Source organism: Hyposmocoma kahamanoa, unplaced genomic scaffold (assembly GCF_003589595.1).
Source record: "Hyposmocoma kahamanoa isolate Upper Pololo Valley unplaced genomic scaffold, ASM358959v1 95, whole genome shotgun sequence".
In the NCBI taxonomy this organism is placed as follows: Eukaryota; Metazoa; Arthropoda; class Insecta; order Lepidoptera; family Cosmopterigidae; genus Hyposmocoma; species Hyposmocoma kahamanoa.
The window spans coordinates 11,907,566-11,931,704 of NW_020654972.1; the positions used below are offsets into that span (position 1 = coordinate 11,907,566).

Genomic DNA, 24,139 nt, shown 5'->3' on the forward strand with positions numbered 1-24,139 from the left:
TGGCACGTCCGTTTACGAACGCGCATTGCTATTTAACCTTGCCTAAACTATAAACTTTTATGTCAACGGTCTGATCGAGGAGGTCAGCAGCATACATGTTCCCACATGTAAAAAGTAACATTTTTTGAAGTAAATAAATAACTATGTTTTTTGACAAAAATACATATCTCGAATATATATAAGGAAGGAAGGGACAATATTCTTAGTTTTTTAAATAAGGGTTTACAGCTATCTCGCATACCAGCACCACACATCGCGTTTACGCACTTGTTCTGTAAGAGAAAAGCTCGACTTATGTGAACAGAGTTACCCCAGACAACAATTCCATACCGCAGAGTCTAACACGCATAACCGTTAAACACAAAAGCAGTTTTCTGGTCACAGATGTTTTTTAACCGGTAAATTGCGTACACAAATTTGTTGATTTTTTCACAAACTGATTCAACGTGTTCTGTCCAGGTCGTGTGTGTCGATCATGATGCCAAGAAACTTCGTTGTGATTGACTCTTGAATTGAGAGTTTTAAACCATTTAAACCATTTATTTACCACACACAGTAATACGTACAGAACATAGTAATATAACAATATTGTGGGAACAACAACAGTACGTCGAAGGAACAGGCTCAGTATAATCCTTGTGGCTGTATGACACGCGGTACTGATTTTCAGCCTGACCTTGTTGACACATCGTTTTTCAACATATTCCAATTCAACGATACTATCGCCACGATAGACATCGAATACTAATAATTATATCGGTTGAACTCATTAATAAATTTAATAGATTAATTTAAAAAAAAATGTTTTGCAGCATTTTTATTGTGATTTAGGTATTGTTGAAACGTAGTTTTTGACAATACCCAGTATCCTTTACACTGCTGAAAAAGTAACAGCTTTATGACAATTAAAAGAAATTAAACCAAAACATCAACATAAAAGCACTCCTACTGCTAACTTATAAATATTTCAATAAGATTTTTTCCTTTTAGAAAGTTGCAACAAAAATATGTACTATTCCGGTTGTTTTTCAATATCAGTCGTTCAAGAATCAGCTTTATTTGTCACTAAATAAGCTACAATATAATCACATAATTTTTATTTTAAGCTATAATAATTTATATTATTCCTTCAGTCTTCTCGACCTAATTATAATTTGTAAATCTCGTTGTAAACAAAATGTGCAGTAGGTATTGTATGCTTATTCTATGTTAACTGCTTACAATTTTACTTATGTTTATGTGATAATAATAAACAGCTGCTGAGGTCAACATAATGAGGAATAATTAAAAACGTATACAAAAGAAAGACGGCTTTTACGCTTATGCTTAGGTACAACGTACGACATGTTCTCGCGCCTCCAGCTTTTTTGTTAATTTTAAGTTCTGATATGTAAATAGCCTTCGAGATTTACAATTTTGGTATTAGACGAATAAAAAAATGGGGTGTAAACGTAAAGTGCAATTTTTTAGAGATATTAAAATTTTAAGTATGCATTTGGATAGAGCTTAAAAATTGAACAAAACTGTATACATAGCTAATTTTCGATATTTTGACCTTTACGCTAATAGAGCCAAAAGTATATACATATCGCACTGCTAACACAATAGTGTATTAACTCAAAAAGTCAATTTATTCAGAATACCTGAAAAACTAATACTCAGTTCCCGTAAAAGATTATTATAATTTATGTATAATGACAATTTTTATTGACACATTAATATAATAACTAATTTTACGTTCTGAAATGGTATAATCTTGAATTTCACGTGTTTTGAGTTATAACACTATAGCAATAGCAGTGCGATATGGATATGACAGCAGCGGGTACTCCTTCAGAGTCCACCACCGCCGCGCCGCTTCGAGGCAGTCACATTGGTACACAACGAATCTAAACTTTGATTTGTAATTGAAAGTAAATATTGCATTTAACCGACTTCAAAAAAGGAGGAGGTTCTCAATTCGACTGTATGTTCTTTTTGTGTACGTTACGCGATAGCATTTGTGAATCGATTTTGATGTTTCTTTTTTATTGGAAAGACAGAGTAGTGGTCCCATTTAAATTTGAAGAAAATATTGTACCTCTAAGGGCGATACACTCAAATTCAAATTCAAATTCAACGTAGTCTTTATTTCATAGGTAAGCATTATTACACTTGAAATCGTCACAATGGTTAAACTCTACCGCTCATTCGTAAGGCAGATTCCCCTGAGAAGAATGAGCAAGAAACTCTAGGGGTTGCTCTTTGTAAATAACATTTACAATATTTTTTTATTTTTAACATCGATCGAGACTACCTCCATGAGCTAAACGGGTTACTACCACGGATTTTTGTCATCCAAGTACGCAGAAGTTGTATAATAACCTTTAGTATAAAGTTTTTGTTTCACTATAGTTTTAAGCCTCGTGAAAGGCAAATTTTGTATATCAACCGGAATCTTGTTATAGAAGCGTATACATTGCCCCTTAAATGATTTTTTTGACTTTGTGAAGACGACTATCAAGAAAAGCTAGTTTATTTCTATTCCTCGTATTAATGTTATGTCTGTCACTATTTTTCATAAAGAATTTACTATTCCTTTTAACATAAATTACATTTTCATAAATGTACTGTGAGGCTAGTGTAAGAATGTTAATTTCCTTAAACTTATATCTCAAACATACTTTGGGGGCTAGATTGTATATTATCCTAACTGCACGTTTCTGCAGGACAAAGATTCTATTGATATCGGCGGCATTACCCCAAAGCAAAACGCCGTATGTCATTAGACTGTGAAAGTAGCTGAAGTAAACCAATCTAGCGGTTTCGACGTCTGAAAGTTTCCTTATTTTTTTAATCGCGTACACTGCAGAGCCGAGCCGTTTTGATAACTTACTTATGTGGGGACCCCATTGCAATTTAGCATCTAACGTTATACCTAGAAATACAACTATATCCACAAGATTCAATTCTTCGTTTCTAACTACAATGTTTGTAACCGTCTCTCTAACATTGGGTAATGTAAATTTCACACAATTTGTTTTTTTCTCATTAAGAAGTACGTTATTAACAGCAAACCAATCAACTACTTTAGATATAGCATTGTTCACATCGTCGTAGGACCATTGGTGCCTTTTAACTTTAAATAATAAGGAAGTATCATCAGCAAACAATACTATCTCATGTTTTATACCCTCCATAAGGCTAGGTAAGTCATGAATATAAACTAAAAACAAAAATGGGCCTAGAATTGAACCTTGAGGGACACCCATGCTAATTGAAGATCCTGATGATCTCGTACCGTTAACATCGACCCTGTTAGAGGTAATGAAACCTCATTTGAGAATACCTGCGTGTATGTGGAGTCGGGTAAAAAAAAGGAAATACTTTGACTCCTATCATTTTCAAAATGTGGAACCAATATAAAATGTATAAGATTTTTGAATAAAATATTTAATAATTACTTCTCGGGCGTGAGTGTTTTCTTTCAGGTTATGGGCTATAAGAAGGCACTAATAAATAAATAAATAACGTAACTAAGCGGTTGAAATTTTGAAATACGAGAAGGTAAGAAGAAGAAGAAGAAGAAAATTCAAAATGGAGTCCTGCAATGTGAAACTTAGAACTAATGGCTCTAATTTTGTGGTCTGGAAATTTCAAATCGAAATATTGTTAAAAGCTAAGCAACTATATTCTAATATTGAAAAAGAAAATGACAATCCGGATGAAAAGTTTCTCGACAAAGATGCAAAAGCACAAGAAATCATTATAAATAGATTAGAGGAGGGAACTATGAACTTGGTCCTATCATGCAAAACGGCATACCAAATGTTTACAAAATTGAAATCTGTTTTTGAGCCTAAAACGAATATAGATACTCATTTACTACAGCAGAAATTTTTCTCTATCAAATATGAAGAAGAAGGTATATGTATGTTTGTCGCAAAGCTCGAGGAAATACGTAACAAACTTGCAGAAAACAAAGAAAATATATCTGAGACTATGATGATAACAAAAATAATAACGTCACTACCTGCGGTCTACAATCATTTTGTCACTGCATGGGAATCAGTACCCCGAGAATATCAAACTTTGAATGAACTCACGTCTAGACTGCTGCTTGAAGAGCACAGATTAAAAGAAAACGTGCCAATGCAAGCGTTAGCAATGCGATCTCATCCTTTGCAATCACGTAAATATAGAGTTTCCGTTACTTGCCAAAAATGCAACCGATCCGGTCATGAAACAAGGTATTGCAAAGCGGGCATAAAATGCCATTATTGTGGAAAGTTTGGCCACTTTGCGAATGAATGTAGATTCAACTTACACAAGTTTGCAAATAGAGGAGGCAACCGAGGTCGTGACAAAGAACACGGATGCACATATAACTGTCAAGCAGCTAACGCATTTGTTGGAACAACGGATAACAACCTAGTTGAGTGGTTTATGGACTCTGGAGCATCAGAACATATGTGTAAAGACAAGGACATGTTCATTGAATTAACTACAGAAAAGAATAAAACTGTTAAAATAGGCGACGGATCAATGCTGTCGATAAAAGGTATTGGGTGTATTAGGTTAGAAGCTTACAATGGTAACCAGTGGATAGAAACCACTATATCAAATGTTTTGTATGTGCCGGATTTAAAGGTAAACTTATTCTCAGTAAGTAGAGCTGTAGATAAAGGGTACAGTACAATTATTGATAGTAAATTGTGTAAAATAATAGATTCTGAAGGGTCTGTTAAGGCTATTGCTGAGCGAAATGGAAATCTGTTTAAAATGATTTTTCGTTTGTATAACCAACCTCCTTCAAGTAATGTTGTTCTTGATTTGATTGACTGGCATGACAGACTAGCACATCAAAATTTGACACAAATCAAAAATGTACTGTCAGAGCACGGTGTAATTTACAAAAATATTTCAATTGCTGTTTGTGAAAGTTGCTGTGCTGGTAAACAACATAGAGATATCTTTATACGTAGTGAAAATCGTGCAAATTCTCCGTGTGAGTTAGTACATGCCGACCTCTGTGGTCCTATGGAAGTTTCATCTATTGGTGGTTCTAAATATTTTCTTCTGTTCAAAGATGATTACAGTAATTTCAGAAAAGTATATTTCATCAAAAACAAGTACGAAGTTAAAAACTGCATTGACAATTTTATTGCTCTAGTAGAAAAACAGACTGGATACAAATTAAAAATATTAAGGACGGATAACGGAACAGAATTTGTCAACAATGAGGTATGTAAAATGTTGAATAAATATGGAATCGTACATCAAAACTCTATAAGGTACACGCCTCAACAAAACGGTAGGGCTGAACGGGAAATGCGCACAATTGTAGAAGCTGCCAGAACAATGTTGAAAGCAAAGTCAATGACCAAGAGATTTTGGGCAGAAGCTGTGAATACAGCCATTTATGTACTAAATAGAACTGGCCCAAGTCCCGTAAAGAAAAAAACACCGTTTGAACTTTGGACAAACAAATCAGTTGATTTTAATACTTTTCAAGTTTTTGGCAATCGTGTTTCTTTTCACATTCCGAAGGAAATTCGTAAGAAGTGGGACGATAAGAACGCGATTGGAATATTTGTGGGATATGAAGAAAATGTAAAAGGATATCGTGTCTATGTTCCTGAAAAAGACGATGTTATTTTGACCAGGGATATAATTTTGCTGTCAAATACAGATATCGAAGAAACAAAGACGGAACGGCCGAGTTCACGCGTAATTGACTCTACTGATAGTAATAATTGTGAAATTGAGGAAAATGAAAAAGAAGTAGAGGTTGAAAGGATGGAAACAAGAATAAATAATAGTCAACTCGAAACAGTTACCAACGAAGAATCTGTAGAAACAATTGATATCGAGCAAAGTCAACAAAGCGAACAAAGGAGATTGAGAGATCGTAGTAAGATTCGACCACCACAAAGATATGAAGACTCAGAAATGTATAGTGTACTTCATTTTGCCGAAGTATTTGAACCTAAGTCTTATGAAGAAGCAATTAACGGCAATGAAGCTGATAAGTGGATTGATGCAATGGAGAAGGAAATATCATCCCTTGCGGAGAATAACACGTGGACTGTTGTTCCCAAGCCGGCTGATTGCAAGCCAGTTGATACCAAATGGCTTTTTAAAATAAAGAAAGGCGAAGACGGAAATAAGTTTTTTAAGGCGCGTTTAGTAGCTCGTGGTTTCAAACAAAAAGAATTTGTATCGGCATCCGAAGTTTACTCGCCGGTCGCACAGCTCACAACTTTCAGAATGTTTGTTGCAATAAGTGTGAAATTGGGAATTAAACAGCATCAAATGGACGTCTGTACGGCTTTCCTTAATGGTAAGATAAATGAACTTGTGTATGTGAGTTTGCCTGTGAATTTTAATATAGAAAGTGATAAAGTATGTAAATTAAATCGAGCTCTGTACGGTCTTAAAAAGTCGCCTAAGTATTGGTATGACACATTAGATGACACTTTAAGAAAATATGGTTTTACAGCCAGTAAAAATGATTATTGTTTTTATTATAAAGTGAGTAACAGTATTAAAACTTATTTCCTGGTGTACGTCGATGATTTCCTAATTATGTCGACAGACAATAATGAATTGCTCAATATAAAGAACTATTTACAGAAATGTTTTAAAGTTAAAGATCTAGGTATTGCTAAGTGCTATCTTGGCATAAATGTGTTACAGAACGGTGACCATACAGTTTTAAGCCAAACAGAATATATCGCAGGATTATTACGGAAATTTAACATGCATGAGTGTAAGCCGGTGTCCACACCGATGGACCAAAGTGTAAAACACAGTTTACTGAAATTACATATGTCTGAAAACGAAGCCATCGAAATTAAATGTAGAAAAGCTATCGGTGCAATTATGTATTGTATGTTAGCCACGAGACCAGATTTAGCTAATAGTATGTCAATACTCAGTCGTTACCAATCTTGCGCTTCTGAAGAATTATGGACAGCTATTAAAAGAGTTTTACGTTATTTAAAAGGAACTATGGAGTTAGGGTTAATATTTCATAAAAAATATTCTGATTCTTTTATTGAAGGTTATGTAGATTCAGATTGGGCAGGTGACCTGCTAGACCGTAAGTCTACAACTGGTTACGTATTTAAAGTTTTTGGGTGTACTGTAAGCTGGCTTTCTAAAAAGCAACAGTGTGTAGCTTTATCGTCTACTGAGGCTGAGTACATGGCACTCAGTCAAGCTTGTACTCAAGCTGCGTGGTTATGTAAAATGTTAGAAGATACATTCTTGTATGATAAAATGCCTAGCACAATTTTGTACGAGGATAATCAGGGTGCAATTAAAATAGCTGAGAGTTTAGATTCAAAGCGTCTTAAGCACATAGATATTAGGCACAATTATATCCGAGAACAAGTACATAAAGGAGCTGTCGTTTTGAGGTACATTGATAGCAAGGAACAGTTAGCCGATATCTTTACAAAACCTCTTGACAGAATGCTTTTTGGAAAATTTAGAATAATGCTAGGGCTGTGTTGAGTTCAGTTTTGTTTATAAGTAAGAGGTCCCCCCCCTTACATTTATTAATTAAGTTTTCATTAAGAGGGGGTGTTAGAGGTAATGAAACCTCATTTGAGAATACCTGCGTGTATGTGGAGTCGGGTAAAAAAAAGGAAATACTTTGACTCCTATCATTTTCAAAATGTGGAACCAATATAAAATGTATAAGATTTTTGAATAAAATATTTAATAATTACTTCTCGGGCGTGAGTGTTTTCTTTCAGACCCTTTGTATCCTACCGCGCAAATACGATTTAAGAAGGTCGAGATCACGTCCCGCCACACCATAATGGCGAAGTTTCCTGACCAGTGTATCATGATGCACACAATCAAAGGCTTTGGAAAGGTCACAGAACACACCAATAGCATCATGTGAAACTTCTCATGCATCAAATATATGATTAATCAACTCGACACCAGCGTCGGTTGTAGAGTGACCCTGAGTGAAACCAAATTGTTTAGAAGACATTAAGTTATTACTATAAAAATGTGCACACATCTGATTTAGAATAATTTTTTCAAATATTTTACTGAGAGTTGGTAGTATTGATAGAGGTCTGAAATTGGTGGGGTGAGAAATACTACCAGATTTGAAAAGTGGAATAACTTTACTTTGCTTCATGAGGTCGGGAAAGACACCATCATCAACACATTTATTAAAGACACAGGCTAAATAAGGCGCAATACAATCAACTATGGAACTAATTACTCTGACTGAAAGACCATCAAGATCAGCAGTATTTTTTATGTTTATAGACTTAAAGGCTTTAACAATATCGTTTGGAAATACATGACGGAACCTTAAATTAGTGATACTAACTGCATTATTTTCTTTTAGTAAGGATTCAGCGGCAGTGGGAGATGAATTTAACGACTTAGTAGTCAAAATTGGAATGGCAGTAAAAAAAATTTCAAATATTTTAGCAACTTCTGCGTCTGTGTTTACAATTTTGTCATTAAATCTTAGTTGAAAATCTAAGTTACGAGGTTTGAACCTTCCAGTTTAGCTGTTTGTAATATTCCAAGTCGTTTTTAGTACATTCGCGCTGCTTTTTATTTTATTATTTAAAAACCTTGCTTTGGCTGCAACACAAACACGTTTAAACATTTTCGAATATTTCCTAACAAAATCATTAAAACTGTTACTAGTGCTATAAGTCCTTTCATCGTAAAGATCATATAGTCTTTGTTTACTTTTGTGAATTCCCACAATCACTAAATTTCAATAAATTATTAATAGTTATGATTTTGTACCTAAAAACGTTATCACGTTCACTTTTGACTATGTTGAAAACTGAATTATACAATTTATTGGGATCGTTAACGTACGGAAGTTCAGTTAGTTTAAGCATTACATTATTTCTATAAGCTTTAAGTCGACCATTATTTATCGGAACACATGTGATATCCTTTTTTGGCATTTTGTCAACAGTTATATTAAAAGTGGCCAATTGACCGCAGTGATCAGAAGTTAATTTATTTATAATAGATTTATTACTAGGTACGGCGTTAGTATAAATATTGTCTAAACAAGTGGCAGTAGTAGAAGTTATTCTAGTAGGCACCGAGAAAAGATTCACAAGATTATAACATTGGAAAAATGATATGAGCCTACTGCTAGCACTGGAATCTTCTAATAAATTAACATTGAAGTCACCACAACCAGCAATATATTTATTTGGATTATTTAATTTGCCTAAAACTTCATCTAATCTTTTTTCAAATAGTTCGTAAGATGAATGAGGGGGTCTGTACACGCTTAACATAACAAGCCGTTCAAGCTCTATGCAGGATATCTCAATAGTCCGCTCAATAGATAGGCTCACAATATCTGTACGTTCTTTAAAATTTAAATTATTTTTAATAAGAATTAAAGAGCCGCCATGAATAGCTTTTTCTCTGCTGAACGAACTAGCCGCTTGGTGCTTGTTGAAGCTAAACATGAACTGATGTTTTGATAGAAAGTGGTGTTCAGTAATACACAGAATATCAATATTATTACAGTTAATAAATAATTCTATTTCTAACTCTTTGCCTTTCATGCCTTGAATATTTTGGTGCGCCAGGTTTAATATATAATTTATTTTATTTCTGTGTGTTTTAGGTTGGTTTTTTACTGTCATTGTGTTGCAAAAGTATCTCTCCGTTGTCTTATTAATTAATTTAAATAATTAGAAGTTGAATTTTTCTACAGAATGATTATTGTCAGTAAACTGACCTAAATCAACGGATTGGTTTGTAGAAGATTTGGCTGAATTATTAATATAATATGATAGCAATTCTGCTATCTGTCTCCTAAAATAACTAATAAGATAATACCTATCTTTAGGCAAATAAAAATATTTACTAATAAAATTATTAGTATCCATAAAATGAAATTTACTATAATGAAATGTCAAGCTGTGTAATGTTCTATTTAAGTTATTTTCACTTGTTGTGAGGCTATTGCTGAAGGGAAGAGCTAACAAAATAATTTCTTTTATATTAATTAAATTATTTAATTGTGAAAAATATTGTGTTAAATCTTTTTTGTTACATTTCCTCTTCTGCCAATTAAAATTATTAATGAAGTGTCTTTGTCAAATTTAGTTGACAAAATACTATCTATCAAAAGTTTGGTACTACACGAAAACGACGGTTACCTATCTGCTAATAAGTTTTGGGACTTCAATGGTAACAGTTACATCTGCGACAAATTACACGAGTTTGTTGACAGAGCCTTCGCGAGCTCCTCCATCGTCATGTCTCAGCCATCGTGGACAGTTGACACCTGCTGCGGGTGCATCGACCTCCGCACCGGGTGTCTGATCATCGGATACCTCAGTCTGGTAACAACCATTTTAGTTCAGCCCTACGACTGTGAAGGCACAACTTTCATCTATTAGCCCGAAACTGTTGACGCAGTGCCTTTTCGTGATAAAGAAAGAAAGTTCTCGTTTTGACACCTACCGCTCAATTCGCTTTCAAGGTCAACACAGAATGGGACACAAATCAAAATACAATCGCCGTTGTCTGTGATAAAGTGTAATAGATGTTATGTTTGCATTGCAGGTGGGGGAGATCATATATATAATTTCGGGTCTGGTGCTACTGGTCGGTGGCAGCATAGTGACAGCGCAGGGTGAAACTGAAATGGACAGGAATTTAGGTATCACGTTAATTGCCATCGCAATCGTCTTCCTTGTCATCGTCCTTTTCATGTTGAGCTTCACCATCGTGCTTCTCGTCGGCGTGCACAAGGTAATGTCTTCGTTAACAATCGGTTAACTACCTAATTTAACACATAATTTACCTTGGACTCTCTTTTGATGACACTGGAGGCTTCCACTTCCAACTGGGTAATTTTCATGTAAGTTTTTTGTGCTCAACTTTGGTGACAATTTCTTTTTATTTAAATATTTATAGAATATCATCATGAAGTATTATTTAATATTCGAGTGTGGTAACCTAAAATATTCTTTAATATTTCATGATAATATATTCGAGTAATTAAATAATAAAAATTGTCACCAAAATTGAGTACAAAAACTTACCTGAAAATTACTGAGCTACACCTCGATTGTATGAAAGTAATTTACTTAGCATTTTAAATGTTATTTATTTATAATGTTATTGAACCATCAAACAGAGAATAAGCATGTGTGAATATTTCACAAACATACTCTCACAGACCACATAGTACTCTTATAATACCATGTTAAATGAAAATGAGTCTTGGTCAAAAACATTGTCACTGTCTCCACCGTGTCCATACACAGTCAAGTACATGAGTTCAATATGTACATCTATAAACGAATGAGACAAGAGATGGGTTTTTACCCGATAAATGTCCGTCAAAGGATAAATGTCCAATAAATATCCGATTTGACTGAGTATTTATCCTAAAACATGGATAATTAATTTTTGTGTTTTATATAATAAAATTTATTTTTTATTAAATTATTACGTACGATTACTTGTCATTTTGACATTTTTTTATGTAACAATACTGTTTAAGTACCTACGTTTTTCGAGTCGACAACATCTCACTAAATGCTAGGAATTTAAACTAATTGCAACATACTCACCTAAACTTTTATCAACATAAAAGTGGCTGCTATAGAAAGTTCGATTGACAGAAAGTTATCACATGAACTCTTGCACTTGGTTTTGACCTATCCTGCATTAATGAAGTGCGACCCGAGTTTATGGTTTTGGGGTCTACTGCGTACTAAATAAAGTCAGGGTTGGACTTGAAATAGCCCAAGGATTCTCTTTCACATTTCACACACAAAATATATTAATTAAAACACATGATATAAAAAATAAATGTTTATAATTGTGTAGGTACACAAAGTGTTTTGATGCGAAGTGTGAACACAATTCTCCTTAGCGACTCTCTCCGTTTCTTTCGCACTCATGTAAATTATTCGGTAGCGATTTTAGACTTTGGCAAAAAAGTGGCCAAGTGATTTTGAATTGAATATCCTTTGTGTTAGAATTAATTATCGTTTAAGTATTTCCAATGAAGTCTGTACAGTTTTTTTAATAAAATATTGAATAACCAAAAACCCTTATTTCTATATACGACGCTGAACAACTGTACAATAACGAACCAAATTAGTAACTTGAATAAAAAATTCCGTACAAAATGTTAGACAGCTGATTAATTTTGTGGAGACAATTATTTTTTTTAACAAACTACGCATTTAAAAATAATAAGATTCACGCAAAAATACAGGGATTTACGGTACTTAAACGTATTTATTTGATCACTGCATAGAGAACAAAAAGGTATAACAAGCAATATACTATACGTACATGCTGCTAAATTGTATCAATGTTTACAATTAAGCTTAAAAATATACTCTGTTTTACTAAATATAAATAATAAACCACGATTTAAAATATTTATCCACGTTTTTTGATAAATATCGAGTAAAAATGGATATTTATCATGAGTATTTATTCCAGTGACATTTATCCACGACCCATTCTAAATGAGACGTCGGTGTTTCGTTGGACTCATTTCTTTTCCGACGCAACTAAATCGAGCACCGTGCTCGAATAAAACTGTTACGATTTCATTAGATCATAGTTTAGAAAGACCCAGATTAGAAACCACAACACGATGGTATTTAAGAAATCGACAAGAGCCTGGCTCTTAATTTATAAAATTATGATGAATAGATTCTAGTTTTAGTAATAGTTATAGGATTAAAATCAAGTAACTTTTCGTTGTGACTATAAGCTGTTGCTTTCAACTTTGCATGTATTCATTTCTAACAGAACAAGAAAGGACATGTAAAGGTGTACTTGATCTGCATGGTGGTGGTATTGGTGCTCGGCGTCCTCGTGACTCTGGCCTCTTTCGCCGGTAAAATCGACGTCGGCGTTACCATCTCGCGCATTGTTGGATTCAGTAAGTTGCTTCACATAATAATAATATGATCGGCTTGTTCTATCATTACCTATTCAATATATTAAGATAGTTAATCACAAATGAGATTTACCAACTTGCCACGACGCCGTTGGTGTCGTTGCTGTCGTTACAATTCTTTTACTATTCGTACAGTCAGGTCGACTACATTTAAAAAAGAAATTTGGAGCTTTTGTTGTCATTTGTGTTTATCCTGTTTCAGTGATCAGCATATACTTCCTGCTGGTCATTCGGAGCTACTACTACAAGATGGACGACCGAAAGCCCGCCGTCTACAACACCGCCTAAGTTGGCGCCATGCAGCCTCTGCTCTACTCTTAAGCCTAGGTTACACCCCCGCTCTCGATTAAGACGCCGCCGTATTGTGTGCGTGTATCTTTGATTACCGTCAGATCATCCTGTCTGATTCATATTTCTATTCTACATTGTTTCAAATCAAAGAACATATAAACGCAATAACGTTTACCATTGCCTCAGCGCACAGCTGTGATGCAATAAGTTTATGAAAACCGGTACCTCCGACTACTAGTTGTTGCGTACTTGCATGTACGGGTAGAAAAAGGCATTTAATTTTATTTCATTACATTTTATTGGAATCGAGACATACGTGTCCTTATAAGTGTTATTCGAGTACCAAAATCCATTGGGAATGAGAAGGACCCACCTTTGTGCGAAATTACTTTATTAGCAATTTAAACACCTGTAACTTTCGCTTGGACGCACACCGTTATGTTTAAAGCTTGTTTGTTCTGGTTAGTATTATGTACTTTTTGCTACTTGACAGTTGAAAACACAAACGTCCTCTGTGGCCGCGCTACGGGACGCGTCTCGTTCGCTTCAATATAAGTTTTAAGGTTAAGCTCGTAAACGGCTGTGCAGCCGGTAAACGCTTGTAATCTATTATATATTCTTTTCTTGCACGGCGCATGATAGGTTTATAACATTGCAAAATGACTTGGGGACTTATGAATTACCTACATATTTTCCTTATCGATATTAATTAAGGCTTTGAATGTTCCAGCAAAGTCGGACATAGTGAACTATTTGGTTTTTCAACATTTAAAATGTCTTGAAGTTTTTTGTAGGTAATGTTAAAATTACTTTACGAACGATTTATTCACTTTAAAAGTTAAAATACCAAATACTTATATACTATACTTCTTTATATAATGTTGTATTTAAGTATATTTTCTATTTAAGCAAGACTGCGCAGTGCCCGCGAGATGGATAATTTTATTTACCTCGTTCTATAGAACTCCCTCGACTGCACTGTGGTGATTGCCATAGCATTTATTTTTGCACTTAAACTAAACATTGAAATGTACTACAAAAGCAAGAATACTTTATGAATGTTACGTTTCGAGTTAGCAGCTCTGTTTAGAACCTACAAACAAGAACTTCTTGTTTGTGGTGTTCTTTAGCAGACAATTAATGACTACATTGAATTTAATACGTCAATTACCATAACGCCTTCAAAAAATATACAAAGTATATTTTTGTAACAGCTGTACCACAAATTTTCGAAACATTTAAAATATAACAGTTTCTCGATTACTTTTAAATAGGAAATGAAACTATTTTTCCGGATTTAAATCGCGTATATTTGTTTTTTCAAACAAACCGACGTTTCGGGCCCTTTACAGGTCCCATGGTCACGGTTGACTTGAAAAAACAAATATACGCGATTTAAATCCGGAAAAATAGTTTCATTTCCTATGTGTAACAATCGCGAAAACCTAAGAACTCGATACTTTTAAATGTTAATTGTTGTGCCCAATAAATGATTGTCTTGTAGCTATATTTTCATTGCTTCGCGTCTTGTCCCTATACCTCGGAAGTACGCTATACCCGCGCAACGGCGCCCGTGTACTGCATGTCTCGTACAAGGTACCCGTATGCCTTTCGTAGAATCGGGCCAATCATGAAACGGTGCCATTTTATAAATTGGCCTTTTAATATTGTTATATTTCAGCGTTTCATATTAGTAACAAAACTACTAATTGCCGAACGGTTATCATGCTGGTCTGCCACGCAGAGGTATTGGGTTCCATTCCCGGACGGGGAGAAATATTTGTTGTCTATGTGTGCATATTTGTTGTAATGGAAAATGTTCCTTACTGCAAAGAATTCGATACGACGACGAAATTATTACCTTTATATTGACGGTGGTGGATATTTGAAATGCCTAAGAGACATTTTGTCGTAAGGTCATTTTCCCTTACGACAAAATGTCCTTTATGACATTTCAAATATTCACCATCGATATTATTAAAATTAGCCCGTTCATGGACAGTAACAACCTTCACATTAAAATTAATATCAGAACACGACGGTACGGGGTAGCCCGTTTCGCTATTATAATATAACATAGGTTCCCAAACTTGTAGGCACTTGACCTTTCAACGCCCACCACCACAAAAAATAATTGAAAACTCGTATCTTTCATCAAATCAAATCATTTTATTCGCCGTCGTACCATCAAGGTATACGAATAGTTATTTGTTCAACAAGAGAGCAAAGTCGTTTTTTGGTGCGAGTGCTGTTTTTGAGTCCTGAGCAAGCGAAAGACTCTATAGTTGAATCACGAGCGTAGCGAGTGATTCAGAATTAGAATCTTGAGCGAAGCGAGGGACTCAAAAATACGAGCTACAAAATAACTTTGCTCTCGCGTGATACATACAACTTTTCACCTCAGCAGCGAGAACATATATATATACTAAAGGGACAAGTAATAAAAACACGTCATGAAAGCAAATGCATCATTGTATATTTACAAAAATACAGAATTTACAAAAAATTAAAAGTGGAACGTGAAGTTTGTACAATTCTGTAGATTAAAAGTTACTGTTTTATTTGGAACAGTAATCGTCGTAGTGTTTGCTACTTGAGTAGTGGTCGAGGTTTCATTATGAGTTGAGCTGGATTGTGACCCTTCCCGCACCGTAAAAGTTGGTGATTCTGGGCGGGTTTGGGTATGATTCGCATCACTGGAGGTGTTAGGTTGTGCCCAAGAATGCGAAGTCTGTTTTAGGTTTATCGAATCTATAATACGCTTACAGATTTTTGATTTATTTTCTATTGAATCTTCGATATATCCTTCAGCCACTGTATTTGATCTCCAACCGCCATGGCGCTTCAACGTTGTGAGGTCAGCTCCTCCATCTGCCAAAAGAGTGGCTGATGTTCGCCTGAAGCAGTGGCCAGTGTATAGCTGCGGCTCTTTCAAATCTAAAAATGTTGCGATTTCTCGTGCAGTCGCTCCTATTTTATTAATACCCATCGGTTGCCGCGTACATTTTCCATTACGATATTGTATGAAAAAGCGGTCTGTGATCGTATTGGGAGGGCGCAATGCTTTATATTTCTGGACAACGTGTGCGTATTCCTCACGGACGACGAACGACCTGTCTATATTTGTTTTCGTATTTGGCAGGTTAATCAAAAGAAGGTCGCTGGAATGTTGTTCAATGGCATTAGGAGTTAGATTCAATAACTCGTTGGAGCGGCATGCTCCGTTTATTCCAATGATAAGGATGACCTGAAACATAAATAAAACGTCAATAAGTATTGTGTCTTTTAGAGCAGTCTTAAACGTGGATTTCTCATAGTTGTAGCGTTATTTTTAACCATAAAGTTCCAATACAAGTCGCCAAAACAACACATTTAAGTAGGTAAGTATAATTATGTTGATAGAAATTGATAACATAACTACCAAAGTCCAAATTGTATTAACAATTAAAATATAACGCTACGACAACAGTAATAATATTCAATACTTACTTTTGCGGCTAGGAAAGTGCAATCTGGAGCTTCATTAAGAAATTTTTCAATATTAGCAGCCGTGAAAACTTTCGATTTTTTTGATTTGTGGCCGACGGCCGATCTTTTCAAAAACGCAATCAGCTTTGCGTAAGTGTTTATATGGACGTTATTTTTAGTTTGTAATGTAGCTTTCAACATCGAATATATACTCCACATCGTTGACGGCTGTTTTGTATGCGACATTTCAATGAAATAAGACAGAAGCACAGTTTCCGACGTAGTGTTTCCTGCGCCCTTTTCGTGCCTCCATTTGTCAAAATGTTCGTAGACTTTCAGGTACTTTTCACGAGATTTACTAGGCAAGAAACTTAGTTCAGCATTTTTAACAGTTTCAACTAACTCTGGAGGAGTTAAAAAATTGTCGTCTTCACTGGAATCGCTCATATTTTCTATTTTATTACGTAGGTAGGTATCCAATTAACTATCAAAGAAGTACCTATCGCAAGCAAATAAGAAATTTTGAATTAAAAAAAAAGAAAGCGCGCTTTTATTTATTGCGTTCCGGAACGTTCTCGCTTGTATTCATTGAAATCACACATTGTAAATATTGTTATCTTTAATTGACGTTATAAATTTAGCATATTTTTATTGCAACACTTGCTTTATTTTTAATGAAAATTGTAAAAACTAAATTATCATAGTATAAAATCGTATTTGTATTTCTCACATAATTTATCTTTTAGATGAATTGACGAGTTTCCGAACGTGCACTCGTTCAGCCATTTTGTGGGGGTCTACTATGTAGCTTAAATATCGAAGTACGAATAAACCATAATTTTCTTTTTCCTTTTTCTTGTAATGAAGTGAAAGGGACGGAGCGACTGATTTTGAAATATGTCGAATTTGTATTAGACCCCTTCGCATTAAATGACAAGTCTCCACTTAAAAAGCAAAAAGCTACTTTTTCTCACGGAGTGAGCAAAATAAGATTTTGCTCACTGATTTCACACAGCAAAATAGCCTTGTTCGAGCTGCTGAGGTGAAAATGTAATTATACTTGTCCAATACTTCCAAATATTAGTAATAAAAATAGCAAAAGTAATAATAATAAGTGTAAAATGAGTCTAAAATATATACAATAATAATGAATAATAATAAACATAAGGCGAGAGTTTAAAATAAAAATAATAATCGTTAACAATAGTCATGAATCACTGATTATAGGCTTCCACCTTCACAGGACAGTGAAAAAACAAAGTCGTAAAATCTATAACAGTTAGGACATCAAAATAAAAGTAATTTAACAAAGCAACAAGAAGAACCTTGACGGGATCAGCCGTCAGTGATAAAGCGCAATTATTATATTCTTCTTCTTGGCGTGTCGACTTTGACGTTTATATTTGTAAGGACCAATACTTAGCGACTGAGATAGCATTATCAGGGGCGTTGTACAGGTCCTCGCGTGTGCAGATGTAGACACGCAGGGCAGGACAAAAGATGTCCGTTGCCTATTTAGGGACTTCCGAGTTTGCCAAGGTAGATCATGCCCAGGAGGGAGGTGTTCCGACAGCGGGATGAGCGACGCCGTGGGATATCTCTCCTTCCAGAGACTTATTTGGGCCTGCTTAGTTTCCCCGTCCAGAGGGTATCAAAGAAGTATTAGGTATTAAAGAACTTTAATGAAGCTATGGCGACTCTTTAGCCTCTGGATTACCGGCACGTATTATTATATTACATACATTATTATATTGAATCAACGACGCAAGGGAAAGTAGTGACTTACTGATCAACTGATCGTGAACGGGTTATGTCAACGTTTTGTGACCAAATTTGATAATTCATAATGCTGCTCTTTACATCATAGTAGGTATGTACAAGGTACACACGCTGATTGTAATTATTTGGTTTTTTATAACATCCAGTGACGGGACGAACGAGTCGTGCGCCTGATGGAAAGCTACACGCCTGTCCATAACAGTTACAGTGCCACTCAGAGTTTTAAATTGCAAAGACCTGAGGGGCATTACCACTGCGCCCGTTACCCGGAGACATTAAGTTAACAAGTCCCATGTGCTTGTAATTTCACCAGCACCCTCACCCTTAAAAACGCTCCTAAACCTCTTAAAACAACATTACTTTAACCTTACATTGACATTTCGTACCATGGCGCGCTTAAAGTAAGCTTATTATAATGTTAATGGTAATGATGTTTTATTGACAACTTGGTGACCATTTATTCATTCAGTTCGTACTGTGACGCGACTTTATCATTAAAGTAAGTACTATTGTTCTTTTGTCAAATTCAGCAATCTTAAAATAGTTCCTCGGACGCATTGATTAAAACAATATTATTTTCGAATTCATTGTCTAAATATTGATTTGTAATGATTAAAACTATGTTGAACTTATTTATTTACATTGATCTCTTCAATATTTAATTTTTTTATTTAATAGTACAGTCAAGAGCTCATCAAGCTTGACACTTTGGACTTTGGATCATTCTTGTTGCAAGCGGCATAAAGTTTAATTTAAACCTTTAGTGTCGAGCTTGATGTGCTCTTGACCCTATACATAGGAAATAATTTCTCGTTAAATAAAAATACGCGATATTTATTTCGTAAAATTATAACAGCGACATCTGTAAGCTCCTTGGCGACACTAACAGTTTAGAGTAGACTATAATTCCGAATTCACTACGTAACTATCAAGACTCAGCTTGTTTTATTTATGTTTCTTCATGAAAATGCGGAAAAATAATTGAAAACAACTTAATTTTAATAAATTTCATTACTATATACTTTTCTTTTTTTAACAGTTAAAATTCTCTGAATGTAAATAATATTAAGTACTTAAACATTATACTAGGATAAGACGATTCGGAACATCAAAAAAAAGAGATGGCATTATATAGTTCATATAGCGTTATTTCTTTACTACTTTTAGTAAGGAATAGACAACATTGGGAAATCATTCGTTCTTTTAATCACTTTAGCAATAATACATCACTCGGTTGTCAGGTTTGTCGGTACGAATATGAGTAATATTAGAAGCTTACTTTAAGCTTACATTGAAATAAGATTGTTTTTGGAAAAGTTGTGGTAACTCCCCCATACGCCTTCCTGTCCCTCCTAAATCCATGTTGTGCATCTGACAGGATGTTGTATTGCTCTAAAAACTGAGTTACTTGGCCTACGACAACCTTTTCCATCACCTTATTAATTATTGGCAATATTGCCACAGGTCTATAGTTAGCATAGTCTAGATAACTTACCTTTTTGTGTAGGTCATATAAAAGCGTTTTTCAGCTGATCAAGATAAACTCCCTCTACAATACACATATTAATGAAACTCGCCATAATAGGATTAATTTTTCTCTTAATATATCTTAGGTCTTGCACTCTTACGGTCGTATTCCAGAACTCTACTCAAAGCTCAAGTCATGATTTGCGTATGGTTTAAAGCACTCGAAATCATACTGAAGTCCCTACCGACCCCTAAACCCCTAGACCCCTAAACGACATGAACCTTTATATAACACGAGGTTTCCGGACAGACTTACTGTACCGGTCAACATAAAAAGAGAAGTGTATCGTCGTAACTGTTTCCCTATGTGTGTCAAAATATATAATTCGCTACCGATTGATTTAAAAAATACGCCAAATACAATGTTCCGAAATAGGTTATCCAAATGGTTGTCTAACTGTTGTTTTTACTCAATTGAAGAATTTTTTGACTACAAAAATAATTAGGTATTTGTTTAAATTTGACATTATTGAGACTTATTATTTTAAATGTATAAGATATTTTAATAATTATGATAGATATACTCATTTTAAGGTAAACTTGCATGCTATTACTAGCTAAGTGTGAGAACCTGTTAATAGAAATATTATATATTAAGCCGACTATGTACACCACACTTAATGCGAATAAATTATTATTATTACCATTAGGGTCGTATTTCCAGTGCTTGTGTTTCCCGTGCAATCCTGACTTGAGCATTGAGTAGAGTTCTAGAATACGACCCTTAGTGTATCTACACCTAGTGCTTTATGGCTATCGAGGTCTTTGATATTTTTTTCTACCTGTGACGCATTCACTTTCTTATGCCTAAAGGAACATCACTTTCTATTACGTACGTTTACAGTAATGCTTGACTTCAATTATTTCTTTGGTAAACGTCATTGCAAATCTACTACATACATATATTATAAAGATTGTCTGTTTTGCCTTTTTCTCCTTCTTTTAAATGCTATGGCTCCATCGACTGTTTTACCTGAATTTTTCAATATAGCATTATCTAAGTTAGGTGTCACTTTCCCCGTCAACTCATTAATATGTGCCCATATCTTTCTTGAGTCTCCTTTTCAATTGATTAATTGTTCCCTTCTATATTTATTTTTCACAGAATTAATCCACCTATTTACCTTATTCTTAAACCGTGTACGGACCAAACGCTTGTTTATATTAGTTGTAGGCGTTGCTTTCCAACTGCGAAACAATTTATCTCTTTTTAAAACCACACGAAATAATTGTTTACCTTTGCACGGTTGCCTAATTTGATTCTTTTTATTATACAACTGTAACTTACGACTTTTACCATACACATCCTCAAACACACTGCATACTTTATCGTCCAACAACAGCGGGCAATTAAGTTATATTAAATTATTCCACTCATAGGAATCCTACTTCACTAATAAAAAATTTCGTACTGCCACACAACTTGTGTTGAAAAATGAGTTGAAAATTTATTAAAATTATTACTCGCACGCCTGTAATTAGTGAATGCAACAGGTAAATGAATCAACATATTATTACGAAGATGCTAGGTCAGAACCCTTAAGTGGTCTACAATATTCGTGATAATTTTAATGAGATAGCAGACGTCAGTTATTTCACGGCGCAATTGAAGGGGAAGGATATGGTGTCTTCTACAAATATCTAAATAATTGCAAGAAAGGTAAGGCTAAGGCTGTCTGGTGAAGGTGAATCACACACACAGCACAAATAACGAATAATTTTTTTCTGTACTCCTTCGATACGAGAAATATATTATTATGTGGGTAACATATCACAAACTCGAATTTCTTTTGTCCGAATTGACTTTTTTTGTGACTTTTTTTCATTAGTGCGATTACAGTTTTGGTATAAATTTGCAACACAGAAATGTCTTACAGCCGAAGTATCGTTTGTCCGAAAACCTATTATTAGAATAATTATTACGCATACGTATTCTTTGGACAGAAGTTTGTTTGATCGAGTGATGTTTGTTATACTGTCTATTTTCCATATAATTTAGATTGCTGAAGATTCATTTCGAAAAAATTGTTATTTTATATATTTAGCTGCAAAGTTGCACTTTGCTGGTGCACTGCAAGTCCCACTTACATAATTTTCTGTCATCTGAAATGTAATATAAAAACAATATGGTCTTCAGTATTCAATAATTAACATATATCTGAAACGAGGCGAGTACCAGAACTGAGTTTGTTTGTGTATAACTCGATCCAATTAACTCGCACCTCGTTTACTATATTTTGTAAAGGCGCGAGGTGCTATGTTACTTTGACGAGTTGCATTATGCGACACTTTCTAAGACATTTAATATCGGTAATAAGAAATAATATGAAAAAATGTATTATGGATACCGTTGTTTTTACAGAAACAGAATACTCAATTAGATACATTGGTCACACAGTATATAGGGGAAAGAAGAATCGGGAAATGAATAACTTGTCAATATTTGTCAAAATAGTGAAACATTAAATGTTGTAATGAAAAAAACCGTAATGTGTTTTCGGATTATTGAAACAAAATCTATTCAATGAACGTTTAAAGGTTTTCAGAGAAACAAAATTCTGTTAATCAAGTTTCTTGCTTGTGATAGGTAACCTTTTTTAGTGTTTTAGCATGCTTAAAATCTACTGAACTACGCATTACGAAACCCAGTGACCTAGTGGCTTTATTAACTATAACGTTAATATGAGAGTCAAAGAGCAACTTGGAGTCATGAATAACTCCTAGATCCCTCATAGTAAACACCATTTGCAGCTTTTTATTCTTGAGGACGTAGTCATAGAGGATAGTATTCCGTTTCCGATCAAAAGCGACGACACAGCATTTTGAGGCGTCCAGGTTTAACCTCACAGGCGAACAAGATTTGCCTTTAACTTTTCTGCATCTAACACAGCAGCTATTTTGGCGAAGGTCTTCATATCATTAGCGAAGCACAGGTCAACGTCATTCACAAAGATCACAAATAGAAGCATTCCAAAGTACATTATACCTTCTAAGTAGTATTGTACCATATTATATTACGAACTGTTATTATATTCCATAACACATCAGAAATAAAACTATTTTATAGAACTGACACAGAACAGGCAAACAGGTCAACTTCCCCGTCATAACATTCAAAGCCCTCATCGCTCGTGTCAGTGGTGTTCTGTTCAGAAGGTTGGTTCTCCCGCGAAGAATCGCCAACAACTAAGACCGGCGCCGCCAACGTGTATTTATTTAAAACGTTTCCATTACAAGATATTCTTCTTTGGTTGAACCTACTTTCCAACTTTTTCCAACAACTTTTTTTTCTATCTTAAGGTTACAATTACTGTTCTAGGTTGTCGTTGTGATATCACTATCACTTTTTATTTTTATGGCTCCATCATTATGAGCAATGATGATTTTGCCAATGTCACGGTTGAAAGAAAAAAAAAACGAAACAAAAAAAAAATTCGCTAAGCTCTAATAGGACATTAACCGGTGTTGGTAAGTTGGACCACGGGAGTACTCAGTTGAGAACGTAAAACAAACACTTATAAATATATGTTATTTATTTTAATGTGCAACAAAGAATATTTCATTCATTCATTCGGTTCCCGTGTGACATCTGTCGTTCAAATAGGCTCGAGTTTACCAAAAGTTGTTCGAAAGCTGCAAAAACTTCTTCCTATCGCAAAATAATAGCAAAAACTTGTAAAGCCAAACTAGCCTACTCGAATATTGCAGACGCAATATGAACGTTAAAATAATTGCTACATATAAAGAAGAAGGCCAAAAGTTGGAGGTGTTCTGTTTCATAATCGCCATTTAATCACTCTTCTTTTATCTAGAAAATATGTCTGACAGATTCTGACAATATAACTGTCAACGCAAGGAAAGTAGCTCTGTCCCTCTCTGGTCACAATAGCAGTCAGTTAGGCAAACGAACGGTCACTATGGCAAAGTTATAATGTTCGATGTCAAGACTTAATTTTGTATCAAAATTAGGGCATTGTATGAGTTTTTGCTTAGTACACTGTGACGGGGCCGCTTAATTACATTCTCAAGTAAAATTCGCCCGGTGGCAATTACCTAACTAAATCCATCATCTTCGCTAAAACCGTTAATTACGTTCTAGATTCACACAGGACGATCGCACTCCAGTCGAACTGT

The 24,139-nt window shown here is 34.7% G+C and overlaps 2 protein-coding genes across 2 annotated transcripts in view; one reads left to right on the forward strand and one right to left on the reverse strand.

Moving 5' to 3' along the window:
- Window positions 1–14,446, forward strand: part of LOC113238144 — a 40,323-nt gene extending 25,877 nt beyond the window's left edge. The window contains exons 2-5 of the mRNA XM_026474886.1: window positions 10,238–10,349; window positions 10,573–10,761; window positions 12,790–12,922; window positions 13,143–14,446. Of these exons, the coding sequence (XP_026330671.1) occupies window positions 10,263–10,349; window positions 10,573–10,761; window positions 12,790–12,922; window positions 13,143–13,228 (495 nt within the window). The 5' untranslated portion in view covers window positions 10,238–10,262 and the 3' untranslated portion in view covers window positions 13,229–14,446. The remainder of the gene's footprint in view (window positions 1–10,237; window positions 10,350–10,572; window positions 10,762–12,789; window positions 12,923–13,142) is intronic.
- A 1,229-nt stretch (window positions 14,447–15,675) lies between these two features.
- LOC113238249 lies at window positions 15,676–17,417 on the reverse strand. The gene is made up of 2 exons (XM_026475057.1): window positions 16,721–17,417; window positions 15,676–16,478 (listed from the first exon to the last, which is right to left on the reverse strand). Exons 1-2 carry the CDS (start codon window positions 17,144–17,146, stop codon window positions 15,738–15,740), a joined length of 1,167 nt encoding a protein of 388 aa, XP_026330842.1. The 5' UTR covers window positions 17,147–17,417; the 3' UTR covers window positions 15,676–15,737.
- Between the last annotated feature and the right edge of the window lie 6,722 nt (window positions 17,418–24,139).